This window comes from Taeniopygia guttata, chromosome 10, assembly GCF_048771995.1.
Source record: "Taeniopygia guttata chromosome 10, bTaeGut7.mat, whole genome shotgun sequence".
NCBI classification, from domain to species: Eukaryota; Metazoa; Chordata; class Aves; order Passeriformes; family Estrildidae; genus Taeniopygia; species Taeniopygia guttata.
This window is the reverse complement of record NC_133035.1, coordinates 319,536-335,650: the sequence shown is the minus strand read 5'-3', so window position 1 is coordinate 335,650 and position 16,115 is coordinate 319,536. Positions and strand designations below refer to the sequence as shown.

Genomic DNA, 16,115 nt, shown 5'->3' with positions numbered 1-16,115 from the left:
TTTTTCCTTCTTTTCTGTTGAATATCATAATTGGAACTCAGAACATTATGTAAACCAACTAAAACAAACTGAAGGTTTGTTTACATAAAAAAATATGTGAAGGGGGAAACAGTGACCTCATTCATCTTTGCTTATAGTTCATTATGATCCAATTTCCATTTCTAGGGATACTGGCTACTTAATATTGTCTTTTGCCTGCCTTTTATTTTAGCTTCGTCTGGAAGCCCTTCATCAGATTTTGGTGCTTCTATCAGGAATGGAGGAAAAAGGCTGTGTGCCATTAATGGGAAGCCGTCAAGTACCAGGATTTCAGTCTTCTTTGCTGCTTACTTCTGTTAGACTCCAGTTTCTTGCTGGCTGCTTTGGTCTGGGCACTGTAGGACATGCAGGGGCCAAAGGAGAGAGCGTAAGATTGCATCACTACCAGGTCTGTACTTCAGCAGTTTCTGCTGTTTCAATAACCCAGTGATAAAAATGTCTCAGTTTTTATAATATTTATTTGTTTGGCCTAGGATGGCATCAGAGCAGCCAAGAGGAGTATTCAAATTGAAATCCAGGTGGCTGTGCACAAAATTTACCAGCAATTATCTGCTACTTTAGAAAGAGCTCTGCAAGCTAATAAGCATCACATAGGTAAGTGAAAAGCAGATTTGGAAACCATGTTCTCTAGTGTACAGTAGAACAGCCTGTATGTTTTCCAAGGCAGATTTTGATATTAGTGACCAGAATTCACTGAATTACCTATCTGACTTTTCCTAAAAGAGAAATCTGCATTGGTTGGTAGAACCCAGTGGCTATTCTTACCTGTGTTGTTTTGGTGTTTCACTTTGAGAAACAATGTGAAAAAAATATAAAATTAAGTATTTCACCCACTTAGCCTTACCTTAGAGAGAAAATTCTGGTTTGAGATTTAGTCTCAGAACATTAAATCACAAACTAGATCTGTGTGCTACTCTTTCTTGGACAGTTTTGACACAGCTACATTGAGTTAAAGAAGAATCAGGAAGACTACCTCAAAGTCTGACTGACAAAACTCACTTTTTCTTTGAAAATTTAATTAATTAAATTATATTTTAAAAATGATCTGCTAATCTTCTGTCTTAGCATTCTTAGTCTTAACATCTTATTAATTAAAAACAACTTTATTTTAATCTTAGAAGCACAGCAGCGTCTTCTGTTGGTGACAGTCTTTGCTCTCAGCGTGCACTATCAGCCTGTTGATGTCTCCTTGGCCATTTCCACGGGGCTGTTAAATGTGCTGTCCCAGCTGTGTGGCACAGACACCATGTTAGGACAGCCCCTGCAGCTGCTGCCCAAAACTGGGATTTCTCAGCTCAGCACAGCTTTGAAAGTAGCCAGCACGAGACTGCTGCAGATCCTGGCTATCACCACAGGGTGAGTGCCCCTTGTTTTTGGGAAACTTCATCACTGATCTGCCAGCACCCTTGAAAAATGTTGTGTGAGCTTTCATTAGAATAGTAGGTGTTGCTCAGAAATACAGAAGTGAAGGGGGCACGGTGTAAGAGTAGTCACATTATTCATAGGAAAGATATAAGACTAACAAATATTTTTCAGTTGCGAGTGTTTGAACTTGAATAATCACAACTTTCTGGTCTGTGAACACTGTATTCTAGTAACCCTTACTTTGCTACTTCAGCTTTATGTGGAGGTGTGTTCAGTTGATGTGGTAAGACTTTCTGTTGCTGTGTAAAAGTTATTTGTGTGAAAGCAGCACTGATAATGTGAGAGTTCCTCAGAGCAGGACATTATGCTTCTTTCCAGAATATGAAATAGTTTTCTGAGGAATAGTGATCTCTGCTAGACCATGGGACAGCATGCTAAGTCCTAGCAATACTTAAATATTTATTCTTAGTAAAGAAAATATAAGTGGAGAAAGTATTTTCTAGTTGAACTGAGAGTATTGTTTGATATTCAGTACATGCATCTTCCTTTCAGTCTTTGTACAACACGTTGCATTTACTTTCCAAATCTATTATGTAAAAAAGCCCAATAATCCTACACCAAAAATATCCCCCAAACTGATAGAAACAGCACCCTGTGTATAGAAATTGCAGTGGAATTACGTTTAATTAATAGAGTTGTTCCTTTTTTACCCTAGAAAGTACTGAAAACTTATCCTTTGACTGCAAAGATTAGACTGTTTTCATTTTTATTAAAAATAGGGTTAAAATAATGAAAAGAATTTAAGCCTTTAAGTAATGGGATGGGGAAAAGTAACCTTCTGCAATTACTGTTCCTTGGATCAGGTCTCAAGTACTCTCACTTTTTCTTTTTGGGTGTACAGAACCTATGCAGATAAACTGAGCCCGAAGGTGGTGCAGTCCTTGCTGGATTTACTATGCAGCCAGCTGAAGAACTTGCTCTCACAAGCTGGTGTGATGCTGATGGCTTCCTTTGGAGAAGGGGAAGGTGAGGAAGGTGAAGTGGAATCAAAAAAGGCAGATTCAAATGGGGATAATGAGAAGAGAGACTTCAGAGGTAATTATCTTACATAATTTCTGTATCAATTCTAAAATACCAGAAAATAGAACAGAAGAAAGCACTGAATGCTGACGTTCTCATCCACTCTATTGTGTATTGGTTTCTGTTGGGTCATTTTTAATTCTATAAATTAGATTAAAGTCATAAAATGATTTTGTGCTCAGTTCAGATTTATACAGAATTGATGCACAAAATTGCAAGGATAGGAGCAGCCTGAGAATAAGAATTACTTCATTGGGTTTGGAATTAGGAAGAGAATATAGTTTTTCTTGAAAAATGAGTTGGTGGTCGTAGTGTTTTTCATAAATGGAGTCATAGGAATTAATTATCTAAATTTCAAACTACAAATAAATACAGATTTATTCAGGAAATTGTTGTATTTGCTTTGTATTATGCAGTTTTGCAGTCTGAGTGGATGGCAAGAAGGTGACACTACTGTGTCATATGGAAAAATCTTTAACAAAAGCTTTTCTGAAATACTGGTATCTTCACGTAGCTTGCAATCCCTTAATGAGCATTTTGAATTTTGGTGGAAATTGTTTTTGAAGAGTTTTTAATTGTAGCTTGGTTTTAAGTGTATATATGTTTTTGTTTGTGCTTTTAACTGTCTTCACTTTAAAATAATGCAATGTCCGATGAATTAGTAAGATAATTAATCAGGAATTTGAATATGAGGTCTTCCCACAGAGGTCTCCCTCCCTTACCTTGACCCACAAAAGTTTAATGTTATTTTCTCTCTGTATCCTGCTGAGGAGCAGGAGTGAGATCATAGCTTGGTGGGCACCTGCCAGCCAGCTAAGGTTAACAGCCAGCCACCATGTAGTAACTGATCATTGTCATGTAGTAACTGATCATTGTGCTTTTGGCTGCAGAGCAGGTTGTTCCTGGTAACCAGGACTGCCAGTCATGTTCTAATATTAAGACTGTAAATGAAAACTTCTGTTTTAACTTCCTAGCTGCCCTCCGAAAGCAACATGCAGCAGAATTACACCTGGGAGACTTTCTTGTTTTCCTGCGTAGAGTTGTGTCTTCAAAAGCAATTCAGTCCAAGATGGCATCTCCAAAGTGGACAGAAGTCCTTCTTAACATTGCTTCCCAGAAGTGTTGCTCAGGTATGATCATGTCAAAATGTGCTCCATGGTTACTTTGCATTTCTGTAGTGCAGTTCCAAAAACTAAGCCCTGTTAGAACATGTATTACATAGTGAGTTCCTAGTGAACAGTTCAAACCAACTGCAGTATAGGTGTTCAGGGGTTACACTCTGGGGCACTGGGGGCATGGAGCCAGGGGCAGGCCTGAAGGTGAAGTAATTTTAACATTATTGACACATTGTTCAATTTTCAGGAATTCCCTTGGTTGGCAATCTGAGGACTAGACTGCTTGCACTTCATGTACTAGAAGCTGTGTTACCTGCGTGTGAATCTGGCGTTGAAGATGATCAGATGGCTCAGGTCTTTATATTCTGTTATAAACCTTCACATTTCCTCAAAAATCTCTTAAACTTCTAAATGTTTCATAGGTTTCAAAATCCAAATCAAGCAAGGCTCAGTGTAGTTATTTGTTAATCTGAGTACACGAAATATTTTGATGTTTATACCTACAAAGCAAAGTAAAACAATATAATGTTGCTCTTGTGCTCATTCTGGAGTTAAAATTATCTGAATTCTATCCCAATGCCCCAGGTTGTTGAACAATTGTTCTCACTTCTGTCTGACTGCATGTGGGAGAGTCCAATAGCTCAGGCCAAACATGCAATTCAAATAAAGGAGAAAGAACGAGAAATAAAGCTCCAGGTAACAGTGCTTGTACTTTGGCTTGTGACTGAATGCAGCTGAATTACATTTACCACAAATATTTTGTCCTATTTCTCGTAGAAGCAAGGAGAGTCTGAGGATGAAGATGAGAATCTTCCCATCCAGGAAGTGTCCTTTGATCCTGAGAAAGCTCAGTGCTGCATAGTGGAGAACGGGCAGATTCTAACTCATGGAAGTGGAGGCAAAGGATATGGCTTAGCTTCCACTGGAGTTACTTCTGGGTGTTACCAGTGGAAGGTAGGTTGCATAAATGTATATCTCTACATTCTCTTATTGTTTTGGAAATGTGCTATGTTTTATTAACAGCAACTGCCTGTGTTTTTTGCTTATGGCACGATTCTTGAGTAAATGGCAATGTTACATTTGTGGTTGGACTCAATAATCATAAGGATATTCTCCAACGTAAGTCATTCTGTGATTTTTCAGTGCCAAGGGAGGAGTTTGTGTCTGCTTTTGAGTGGTGGGATTTGAGTATTTCAGCATGCAGATTGGAGGCTGTGAACATGTAGTCAGCATGCATGTGCAGTTTTGCAAAACTTACCTACTGAATTATGTAGATTTAGCATTTTTGTTTTTATAGAAAAACATTTCACAAAGTATATTGTTTTCCTGCAAAAAGACACATCAGCCTAACTGACAAGAACAGTGTTAAATACATCATTTAGACAGATTTTTTAAAATGGTTTTACCATATTAGCTTACGATTTTCCTCATTAAAAGCTTCTGTGAAAAACAGTTGAAAGTAGACATACATATATGTTAGGAAGATTTGCATTGCATTGTGGTGTTAAATTGTGTATTCCTGGTGTTTTTCCCTGTGTGTTTTACTAGTTCTACATCGTGAAAGAGAACAGAGGCAATGAAGGCACTTGTGTGGGAGTGTCTCGCTGGCCTGTGCATGACTTCAACCATCGCACTACCTCAGATATGTGGCTCTATAGAGCCTACAGTGGCAACCTCTATCACAATGGAGAGCAGACTTTGACTCTGTCAAGCTTTACCCAAGGAGATTTCATTACATGTGTGTTAGATATGGAAGCAAGAACTATTTCCTTTGGTAAAAATGGAGAGGTATTTAACAAAATCAGTTTTTTGGTGGGTTTTCTTGCAATGGTAATAGGGCATGGATAAGCATGGGAGTTAAAACATTTGGCAGTTTCAGTACTTAGAAGATTTATAATACAGATATAACTTTCTCTTATTTCAAATTTTTGCTTGTTAGGGTGTTCTAAGATTGAGGGTTTTTTTTTTTTTTTTTTTTTTTTTTTGCTTCTTCCCTAGGAGCCAAAACTAGCTTTTGAAGATGTGGATGCAGCTGAGTTATACCCTTGTGTTATGTTCTATAGCAGTAACCCAGGAGAGAAGGTAAATTAAATGTTCATCTGTGGAGGTGTAATGGTTTAGGCTGGTATAAAGTCAGTATTCATCAAAGCAGCCTGTATGGTGCTGCTTTGAATTACTAACCAAAACAGTGTTGCTAGTACAGAGTGTTTTAATTATTGTAATCTACTGTAAATTTACAATTTATTTTACTATTTAGAATAGATTTAAAGACTTCATGTTCTACACAAAACAATTCTATACCCCAGAAACCGAGGAGAGTGTAGTATTAGGATTTCTAGATAGTCTTGTATGAGAAAGCATGAAATACATACTTTCAGCATCCTTGAGTCTGAAGGATAGAGCTTTTGCTCAGTGTTAAAGTGGATATCCTAGGGATTCTGAGGGAAAAAAAAAGACAGTGCTAGTAATTACTTCTATTCAGCAGGCGACTCCAGTATTTATAAGAGCTTATTGAGGTATATTGAGAAGATAATTTGTAAACTGTTCTCTTCAAACAGGTGAAGATTTGTGATATGCAGATGCGTGGGACACCAAGAGATTTGCTGCCTGGTGATCCCATCTGCAGTCCTGTTGCTGCAGTGCTGGCAGAAGCCACAATCCAGCTCATTCGAATCCTGCATCGCACAGATCGCTGGACATACTGCATCAATAAAAAAATGATGGAAAGATTGAATAAAATCAAAACATATCTTAAGGAAGTAGGTCAAAAACTGAAGAAAAGTCGCTCTGTTCAAAGCCGAGAAGAGAACGAGGTGAGAGAGGAGAAAGAAAACAAAGAGGAGGAGAAAAGCAAGCACAGCCGCCATGGCCTGGCAGAGCTGTCAGAGCTGCAGCTGAAGATGCTCTGTGTGGAGGTGTGGCCTGTCCTAGCAGTGATTGGTGGAGTGGATGCTGGGCTCAGAGTTGGAGGTCGATGTGTCCACAAGCAAACAGGCCGTCATGCTACCCTGCTGGGAGTGTTGAAGGAGGGCAGTACCTCTGCCAAGGTCCAGTGGGATGAAGCAGAGATCACAATCAGGTATGCTCATTTCCTACACTTTTTGCTATCTAGTGGTAGTGGTTTGTGGTTGGAAATCCTCAGAAAAATCCTTTATATTAGTCATGCCAATCAATTATTTCAAATGTCGACTTCAGTGGTAGTGAAATTATTGCTGCCTTGAGGTAGTGTTCATTCATTCTCCCACCTGCCTTTGAGTGTTCAAGGCTGGAAGGAGATGCTTCTTTTCCCACCCATCTTGCAGACAAGCCTTCTAAGGGAAAGCACCTGGAAGAAAGCTGAAATGAAGCTTCTCTGAGCTTCTTGGTGCTTTCACAAGAATTGCCTGTGTTTTTGTGTGGAAAAGATTTGATTAACTTAGTTTCTTGAACTCCTTCTGCCTGTAGCTGAAGAAGTCTTTTGAAGAAATTGAACAATCATTTTTTATTTTTCTTTTCCCTGCCAGTTACAATTACATTCTGAAATAGCAGAGGTTAGCTTTTCCAGCTGTTACAGCATTATATCTGTTTTGTCTTTGCAAAGGCTGTTGTCACTTTGACTAAATATACTGAAGTGCAATTGATTTAGTTCCAGATATAAATTCTTTCAAGTATGCCCATGTAACAGTGTAGCCTTAAAGTAAGAGTGCTTAAAATAATTATTTTAAGAGCCCTTAAAATAATTTGAAGCTTTATTTGTGTGATGTGGAACAGCACTTGAACATAACCAAGCTTTTGGTAAAGCATTTAATTAGGTTAATTTTACACCTTTCTAATTAAAACCAGGTTAAAGCTTGCTTTCATTTTTACGTAGAAGTTTATGTTGTAAGATGGAAATACTTTTTGGGATAATAAAAGAAAGATTTAAAAGTCATTTGTCTGCTGGATGTATGGAAAATGGAAGGCATATGGAAATGCAGGCTGGTGAATTTTTGTCCTGCTTCAGGTGAAAATTAGTGAAGTGTAACAGTCCTAAATAGTACCAGAAAATATCACTGAATATAGATGACAGGTAGATAAATGTGTCTGTTTGGTTTTCTGAACTGTGTTTTTCAAAGACTGTGTCACTGTCTTCACCAGGTGATCTGTCCTGACACACCAGAGACAGAATTGTCCTGAGCTCTCAGTAGTGTGCTCATGGGGATGAATAGCTGAGGTCAATCAAAGCTTTTCGTTTATGTTTAAAAGTTTTCTTTATAAGCTTTTATACCAGTTAAGATTCAGGTATGATGATAATATTTGCCTTCAGATAGTTTTTCTTAATAAAGTCTGTTACATATTTCTGAAATATATCCAGAGCCTGGGTTAGCACAGAGATGTATAGCTTCTGTGGGGCGTCTGGGTTTCAGTGCTTGTTGTTGAAAACCTGTGTATGCTTTGTTTCATTTGCTTTGAAACCATATATCCCTGTTTTCTGAACATAACCTCATTTTCCTGTTTGCATTTAATTTTTAGAATTGGTTTGTTTTATTAAACATATTCTACATCTTATTTGCCTACATTATTTCCTGAACTTTCCTCCTATCTCTCCCTCACTTGCTTTTTCCTGTGTCATTCTGATCTTTATTAAAGCTTCCCAACTTTTTGGTCGCCTAGTGATACTCCGTTGTATAATCTGGAGCCCTGTGAACCACTGCCTTTTGATGTTGCAAGATTTCGTGGGCTGACAGCTACTGTGTTGCTGGACCTTACCTATCTGACTGGCATTCATGAAGATACAGGAAAGCAAAGCACCAAGAGACATGAGAAAAAACACAGACATGAATCTGAAGATAAAGGGGAAATGGACCAGAAAATGGAGGGTGACATTGGATCAGATACACGATTAGGCCAAAGTGCTGATGATAACAAAGGACATGGTGCTACAACCTCTAAGTCAGAAAATGAAATTGCTTCCTTTTCTCTAGAACCATCAACACTAGGTATGGATTCCCAACACCAACCTGCTGAAGGAAGAAAAAAGAATCATGAACACACCCCACGAAGTCATGATATAGTGCAGTCAGAAATCCGAGCTGTACAGCTGTCTTACCTTTATCTTGGTGCTATGAAGTCACTTAGTGTTCTTCTTAGTTGCAGTAAGTATGCTGAGCTGCTGTTAATCCCCAAAGTGCTAGCAGAGAACGGCCACAACTCTGACTGCGCGGGGTCACCGGTGGTGCATGAGGACGTGGAGCTGCGTGCAGCGCTGCAGTTCCTGATGCGGCACATGGTGAAGCGTGCGGTCATGCGCTCGCCCATCAAGAGAGCACTGGGGCTGGCAGACCTGGAACGGGCACAGGCTATGATCTACAAATTAGTGGTTCATGGGCTGCTGGAGGACCAGTTTGGTGGCAGACTTAAACAAGGTACACTTTCAAAATGAGATTAAAAGGAATAGTAACAATGATAATACAATTAACACAGTCTTGTCGATTTGTAGTGGTTATACTTTGGGGGAATCTTAATCAGACAGAGAAATATTACAGAATTCCATTTACTGTTTTATAGATATAACACTGATTTTTTTGCGTTTTTCTTAATTCCTTATCTTAATAAAAATTGAATGCATATCAATCAGAAATAAGAGTTTTTAATGTCTTTAATACTTACAAAAATGATCAATGCTGTATATACTTGTCAGAAGGATTTGCACTTCTAAACCAACAGTAAAAACCCCTTAAAAATGCTACTTGCACAGCTGAGTTAAAAATGGGTTTATAGTTAATCAGATGTACTTCTAAGACCTCTTCCCCTTTTGTCTGTTTTGAGAATAATCCAAGTTGTTGCAACCATGAATCTGAATATCATAAACTTTGCCATAAGTAAGTGGTTTGTTTGCTATTTACCTTGTATCGCTGTGAGAACAGTAAGAGCTCCTGGACTGATTTCTTTACTCAAGTCCATGAGTTAGTGGCAGAATCTGCACACCCCTTTCTTTGTCTGAGATGAATTCTAAATAATGATACTTATTTTTGAAAGTTGAAAGTTTAGCCATGGGTACTGTTGTGATCTGCACAATTATATTAATGTTGCTGTAACATCCTTATTTTTCTGTTGCAGAAGTGGAGCAACAAGTAGAAGAAGGTGATCAGTCTCAGCAAGCCCAGACACCAGTTACGACCAGCCCTTCTGCTTCTAGCACAACGTCTTTCATGAGCAGCTCTCTGGAGGATACCACCACTGCTACTACTCCAGTAACTGATACAGAAACAGTTCCAGCATCAGAATCACCTGGTGTTATGCCTCTCAGTCTGCTGAGGTAAAATACCCTTTTAGCATGTATGATTCTCTGGGTGTAGGACACCAGTTCCATGGTTTATATAGAATATGTCTTTAGCTGCCTAAGCCCTTAAAAATGCTGCCAATAACTGCCCCTGCAGAGGGACCAGTTTAAATGTTACTTTGCCTTGCAGGGTTTGCGTTTTTTACGAAAAAGCTGTTAAGCTTTTGCTACACACTGCTTATAAATGTAATAACTGAATTCTTTAAGGAGAAAATGTTCTCCTTAAATTTTTCTTCAGTTCTCGTGTTTATTTGGTATAGTTTATATTATAAATCTCTAAAAGTCATTTTTAATGAACATTTGATTCTCAAACTAGAATAGGTCTTGGTAGGTAACATCCTGTAAAGCTAAGATGTTGTTTCAGCTTACCCTGACATACTGAAATGGAAGATAAACTACTGAATTTGCAGAGGCAGTTTGTGCTGTTGAAGGAAATCTGCTTTACCTTGCATAGAATACTTCTCTAAGTTTATTAATTCATAGCAGTTTTGCAGTCATCTTTTGATAAAAGCCAGAACAATGTCTTCATACTATGACAGTGAACATCAAATACTTACTTTAGTAAGCCAGCCTTAATTTGTCAGCCTGAGTTCTGAACAAATCATGGAAATGGGAAAAGTGTTTATTTATATTTTATCTCCTAGGAAACCTCCTGGTCTCTGAGGGGTTCTTTAATGTCATGCTTAGAACTTAACTGTACAGATAAAGTTGGTAGGAATGAGCTGTTGCTTCAAAGTACGTGTTGTGTCTTACTCTTACTAAATTCATTTGCATCAAGTAGGTTTTACCAAGTGCACTCCAATTGGATGTACTTCTTGTGTCAGACCTTTTTCAGCATGGTTCTGTTCAACATAAATGTATATTGTTCTTTTTTCAAGGCAAATGTTCTCCAGTTATCCTACTACAACTGTACTTCCGGCACGGCGTGCTCAGACTCCTCCAATATCTTCTTTACCAACATCTCCTTCAGATGAAGTTGGAAGGAGACAAAGTTTGACCTCTCCAGATTCCCAGTCTGCAAGGCCTGCCAATCGCACCGGTAAACTTGTCAGTGGAATAGAAATGGGGACAAGCTAGGAAAGTCACAGGAGCTCAGGGGCCACGTTTTAAGAGATGGAAACCCAACAGAGGTTCTTCTTAAGGCAAACTAACATGCAAAGCATTGTTGAAAACCTTTCAGTCACTATCTTAGGAAAAAAAGATACAGATTACATTAGCTGTAGGCTTTTTCAAGCAAATGAAATTAGTTTTTAAAAGCTGTGGACAATAATGAAGTATAATTGCTAACTGCTTCAAAATGTTAATCTGGTTTGGGTTTGTTTACTTGGTTGTGTAGTAATTTTGTGTACTTGGTAAGTACACAAACCAGTAAATACAGTGTACTTAGTAAATGCAGTAATTTTCTAGCTTTTGTTAGATCACGTACCACACAGAAAACAAGAATTGATGCATTTTATGGTACATTCACCAGTACTTTTTATTCTTGCCCTTATATCTGTGCTATTAAGTGGGGCATTTAGTGGTTCATGTGTTGCATAGCAACTGATCTCCTCAGTTGTGTCTCTTTTTTTTTTCCTTTTGATTTAATAATGAGATTACTTACTTCTAGTAATGATAGTGTCTTTACAACAGTGTTTGTTTGTTAGTGTATTTTTACCTTCACTGATTAGACATCACTTTTATGGCAAGTCAGAAAGAAACTGTGAGTTTGGGGCAGTAACTGACCTCTTTGGAGTCCCTTGAATGACTCTGCAATGAAACACAGCCATCATCCGCAAAGAGGTTTTTCAGATATGTTTCGAGTTCAGCTGAGGTATTTTTCTGTACCTTAAGAGGAATGTATAATGATCTCACCATTTGGGAATCTCAATGATTTGGACAAGGATAACTTTATCTAGGCTACCTAAATATAGATCAGATAGATAATTTGGTACAGTTCAAAATGAAAACAATAGAAATTGCTTAAATAGTTCTTTGCATATCATCACTATCCTACTTAATCAAACAGAGTCAGTCAACATAATCTGTGTTGCAAAGAGGAATGAACTCCATCTGGTTTTTTTACAGAAAGTATCTTACTTTGTGGAGAGTAATTGAGAGAAAAGTTGAGTAATTATTTCCTTAGTTCAAGCTGATATACAAAGTAAGGTGTAATAAAGTAACACTAGAGAAATATTTATGTGCTTTACAGTTATCATTTTCTGTCTTTTAAGCTTTGTCTGATCCAAGCAGCCGACTTTCAACATCCCCTCCTCCTCCTGCCATTGCTGTTCCCTTGCTAGAAATGGGGTTCTCCCTCAGGCAGATTGCAAAAGCTATGGAAGCTACAGGTAATCTATAGCTGTAATATCAGTTTAACTGAAATATTGGATACACATGAAACACTTGCTTTCCAGTAAAATACCTAATTTTTAAGTTCTATAACAATTTCTGTGTAAAAACAGATTACTTTTTTGTAACCATCAGTGGTAAAATACTGCTTTTTTCCTGCTTTCAGGTGCCAGAGGAGAGGCAGATGCACAGAACATCACAGTGCTGGCCATGTGGATGATTGAGCATCCTGGAAATGAAGATGATGAAGAGCCTCAGTCAGAGGGGACTGCAGAGTCACAGCATGGAGCAATCGTCTCTGGCACTGGTGGGAAATCTGGGGATCATTGCTATTTGCAGTCTTCAGGTGATATCCCTTCTGCTGATGCTCCTGAAATGGAGGAAGGCTTTAGTGAGAGGTAGAAGAATTTTCTTGTAATTGCTTGTAGTCTTTTCCTGAAACTGGAAATCTTACAAATTCATCGTTGCTAACGGAGAGTTACTTTGTAATGCGGCTTTTGAATTTTGTTACAGCATGAACAGAAGCAAAGATGCAATTAAATTAGGTGTACATGGTGCATTTATTTTCCTATACTGTTTGTGTGCAGAACTGGGGAAGAATGTAACTGAACATGTTTTCCTCACAACAAAAAAAAAGAAAAAAATGAAAAAATGAGGGTTGTATTTTAACTAATAGTTATTAGTTATTTTTAACTAATAGTTGTATTTTAACTAAAAGACCAAGTAATAAAGCAAAATTCCATTAAATTCATGTTTTACTAAATTCACATGTTAGGCCAATGGCAAATTGACTCAGCCAGCAACAACAGAGATGATTTCATTTCTTCAAGAGGAGAAAAAACTAATTCAGGCTGATTAATTTACTATTCAATCTACTAATTGGCCTAGTATAAAATAAGTGCTCTCTCGAAATTTCTACTGTGCTTAGATGCTCTGGAAGATCAAATAGGAGTTGACTTTGCTGTATTTGATTTGTTTGAGGTAACGCTTACAGTCAAAACAGTATATACATGCTCCTTGAAATGGAAGATTCTTGAATTCCTTTTTTTCTTCCATTAAAAAAAGGAAAAAATGCTAATAAATACGACTTAGTTACTGTATGTGGTTGTTTAAAACTTGGTTTAATTGACCTGTAAACTCCAAATTCCTGTAGCCCTGATAATCTGGATCATGTGGATAATGCAGCTGCAGCAAGTGGCCCTCCCTCTCGAAGTCGGTCAGCTGTCACACGGAGACACAAATTTGATTTAGCTGCCCGAACATTGCTGGCACGTGCTGGTAAGGACTGAAAGAATTCCAAGGGCTTTCCTTTCCAGGAAATTAATAGGAAGGGGACTGGGACTTTGCATGACATTTAGAAAACTCCTCAATGTGTGCTAATATTTATTTAAGAGTTTTATGTGGTGCTAAGTAGATTGTTTAGCAGAAGAGTTAAAACAAAAAGGAGCCTGGAAGTACAGCCAGCTCTCTGCCATGGAAAATAAAAGTCCTGCTTTCCTGTTTCTCTCTTTTTCCCACCTTGAGCGGGATTGTACCGCTCAGTGCAGGCCCACAGGAACCAGAGCCGCAGGGAAGGGATCTCCTTGCAGCAAGATCCAGGGGCACTGTATGACTTCAACTTGGATGAGGAATTGGAGATTGACCTTGATGATGAAGCAATGGAAGCTATGTTTGGGCAAGACCTGGCTAGTGATAATGATATTCTGGGAATGTGGATCCCAGAGGTACTGGATTGGCCTACCTGGGTGTGTGTGACTGCAGCAGGGGCTGCTTTAACTTACTGCTTTTTGCATGCTTGTATTTTCAAGTTTAAAGTAACAGTGCTTAAAATCGTTTTGTATTCTGTAGCATCACTTCTAGATTAAGAATAGTGATTTCTTGTGTTTCTTGCTCTGCACACTTCCACATGTAGTTTTCTTTTCACTCCCCTGAAAGATGAGAACAGAGCTCATATAGTTGTTCTGATAATACTAATTGGAAATCAAGTAGGTGTTCCCAGATGGCTTAGCTGTGTGAGATAGCAAGCACAGTTATAAATGTTTCTTCTCCTGCTAGTGCTAATAATATCTAATCTCTAGCAACATAATTTGCACGGAAGTGAGTTTTTCTTGTGTCTTGTAGTCCATTTTCTGGGAAGGATGTGGTGACAGTTCTCATTGATTTTTCTGTTAGAGCACTAAATAAACTATTGAGGTGGAAAGCAAAGATAATAACAGCACTTTGTTAATTTCCGGGTTATCCATGTCAGTTTAGACAATCGACCCATAAGATTCAGCTTTTCATCTCCTGGTTATGATGCTACCTAGCTTTGGTGTGGAAATAAGTTGCAGGATGCATATTGAATTTTTCAGAGCACTTGTGTCAGTGAAACATCTCGATTAAATTACTGACTTAGGACAGAAGTGTAATTATGAAAAATGGACTTCATATTGAGATAAAACCTTGATATTTGCTGACACAAATGGTAATTTTTGTTGCCCAGTAAATGTGAAATCTGATTGTCTGAAAGCAAAAAAGGATTCTTTTCCTTGTTAGCTCTAGTTTCAGACAAGTTCTGAGGAGAACCAGATACAGTGTTGAATGTGACAGTGTTAACAAACGAAAAGTTACACTGTCAAGAGTTCTTGAGTCAATCTAACATGAAATAGGAAATTGGCTCCTCCAAAACTCTGTTCCAAATGTTTTTCCTGTTCTGAGATGGTCTTCATCATAAATTATATGTTTCTGCTTTGCTTTTGTACAAGTCAACCATATAAATAACCACTCAGTGACAGAAATGTGTAGGGACACGCATCTAAGGATATTGGCATGTTTTATATCTAAGGTACAGACACTTATTCTATAAAAATAGCGTGTGAAAATCTTGCTGTGCAGCACGTCTGTGAATCTGAAGATAGAGAAGAAGTGGTGGTTTGTGAGCTGTGTGAATCCAGTGTGGTCAGCTTCAACCAGCACATGAAGAGGAACCACCCCGGCTGCGGGCGCAGCGCCAACCGCCAGGGCTACCGCAGCAACGGCTCCTATGTGGACGGCTGGTTCGGGGGGGAGTGTGGCAGTGGGAACCCCTACTACCTTCTGTGTGGCATCTGCAGAGAGAAATACCTGGCCCTCAAGAGCAAATCTAAAATATCAGCCTTGGAAAGGTACAAAAATAGGAGACAGTGGATAAAGAAAGGAAACTAAACATGGTTACGAACCATCAGCATTTTATGGATTTGATTTCAGAGAGAAGAATTCCTAGCAGGATTTTCTCATACTTAAAATAATCCTCTGTATTTGACAAATGCATATTTAGGAAAAATAGGTTGCTTTGGTATTTCTGGTTTCTAAATTAAGAACAAGGAATAATTTATTGGAATATTGCCTCCTTCTTAGTGACTTTTCAAAACTCTTAAACAATTTTGTCTGGCAATTCCAGTATTTTTTCTATGGACTTGCTATACATTAGTACTACAAAGTGCTTCCCCCTCTCCACCCACACTTTCAGAAGCCATTTTATTGGTTTCTCTGTTATTAGGCTTTTCTGGATCATTAATCATTCATAAATGCATGCAGACCTACCAGTAAAATTAGACTAAAAAGGGAGCCAAATTTAAAATGGTTATGTATATTTATAAAATATTAGAGCCACTCAGTAACTTTCTTTGTTATTTTTTCATACAGATACAAAGGCCAGGCTCCTGATCTAATAGGTAAACAAGACAGTGTCTATGAAGGTATGTTTTTAAGTTGCATGGGGTTTTGTTTTATTCTGAGAGGTACTTTCATGCAAATACACCTGAAGGTGTATTTTAAAATCTTTTCCAGTTAGATACAGTATTTTAGTTTTGGGGATTTATTTAGTTCAAATCAGAAGAAAACATCAGTGAATTCTTTGCCCTGTC

General features: G+C 38.1%; 1 protein-coding gene across 8 annotated transcripts in view; it reads left to right on the top strand.

Moving 5' to 3' along the window:
• The window catches only part of HERC1 (HECT and RLD domain containing E3 ubiquitin protein ligase family member 1), an 88,088-nt gene that overhangs the window by 48,095 nt on the left and 23,878 nt on the right, over positions 1-16,115 (top strand). For 4 of the 8 annotated variants that reach the window (XM_072933930.1, XM_030281881.4, XM_002192579.7 and 1 more), the window contains exons 27-46: positions 212-427; positions 513-633; positions 1,158-1,395; positions 2,306-2,499; positions 3,459-3,614; positions 3,847-3,953; positions 4,185-4,295; positions 4,377-4,553; positions 5,148-5,387; positions 5,598-5,681; positions 6,158-6,678; positions 8,208-8,983; positions 9,678-9,876; positions 10,779-10,939; positions 12,114-12,230; positions 12,398-12,629; positions 13,385-13,509; positions 13,756-13,976; positions 15,106-15,374; positions 15,895-15,947. In XM_072933930.1, the coding sequence (XP_072790031.1) occupies positions 212-427; positions 513-633; positions 1,158-1,395; positions 2,306-2,499; positions 3,459-3,614; positions 3,847-3,953; positions 4,185-4,295; positions 4,377-4,553; positions 5,148-5,387; positions 5,598-5,681; positions 6,158-6,678; positions 8,208-8,983; positions 9,678-9,876; positions 10,779-10,939; positions 12,114-12,230; positions 12,398-12,629; positions 13,385-13,509; positions 13,756-13,976; positions 15,106-15,374; positions 15,895-15,947 (4,318 nt within the window). The remainder of the gene's footprint in view (positions 1-211; positions 428-512; positions 634-1,157; positions 1,396-2,305; positions 2,500-3,458; positions 3,615-3,846; positions 3,954-4,184; positions 4,296-4,376; positions 4,554-5,147; positions 5,388-5,597; positions 5,682-6,157; positions 6,679-8,207; positions 8,984-9,677; positions 9,877-10,778; positions 10,940-12,113; positions 12,231-12,397; positions 12,630-13,384; positions 13,510-13,755; positions 13,977-15,105; positions 15,375-15,894; positions 15,948-16,115) is intronic. The other 4 variants (XM_030281886.4, XM_030281882.4, XM_030281880.4 and 1 more) reach the window with 3 other exon arrangements.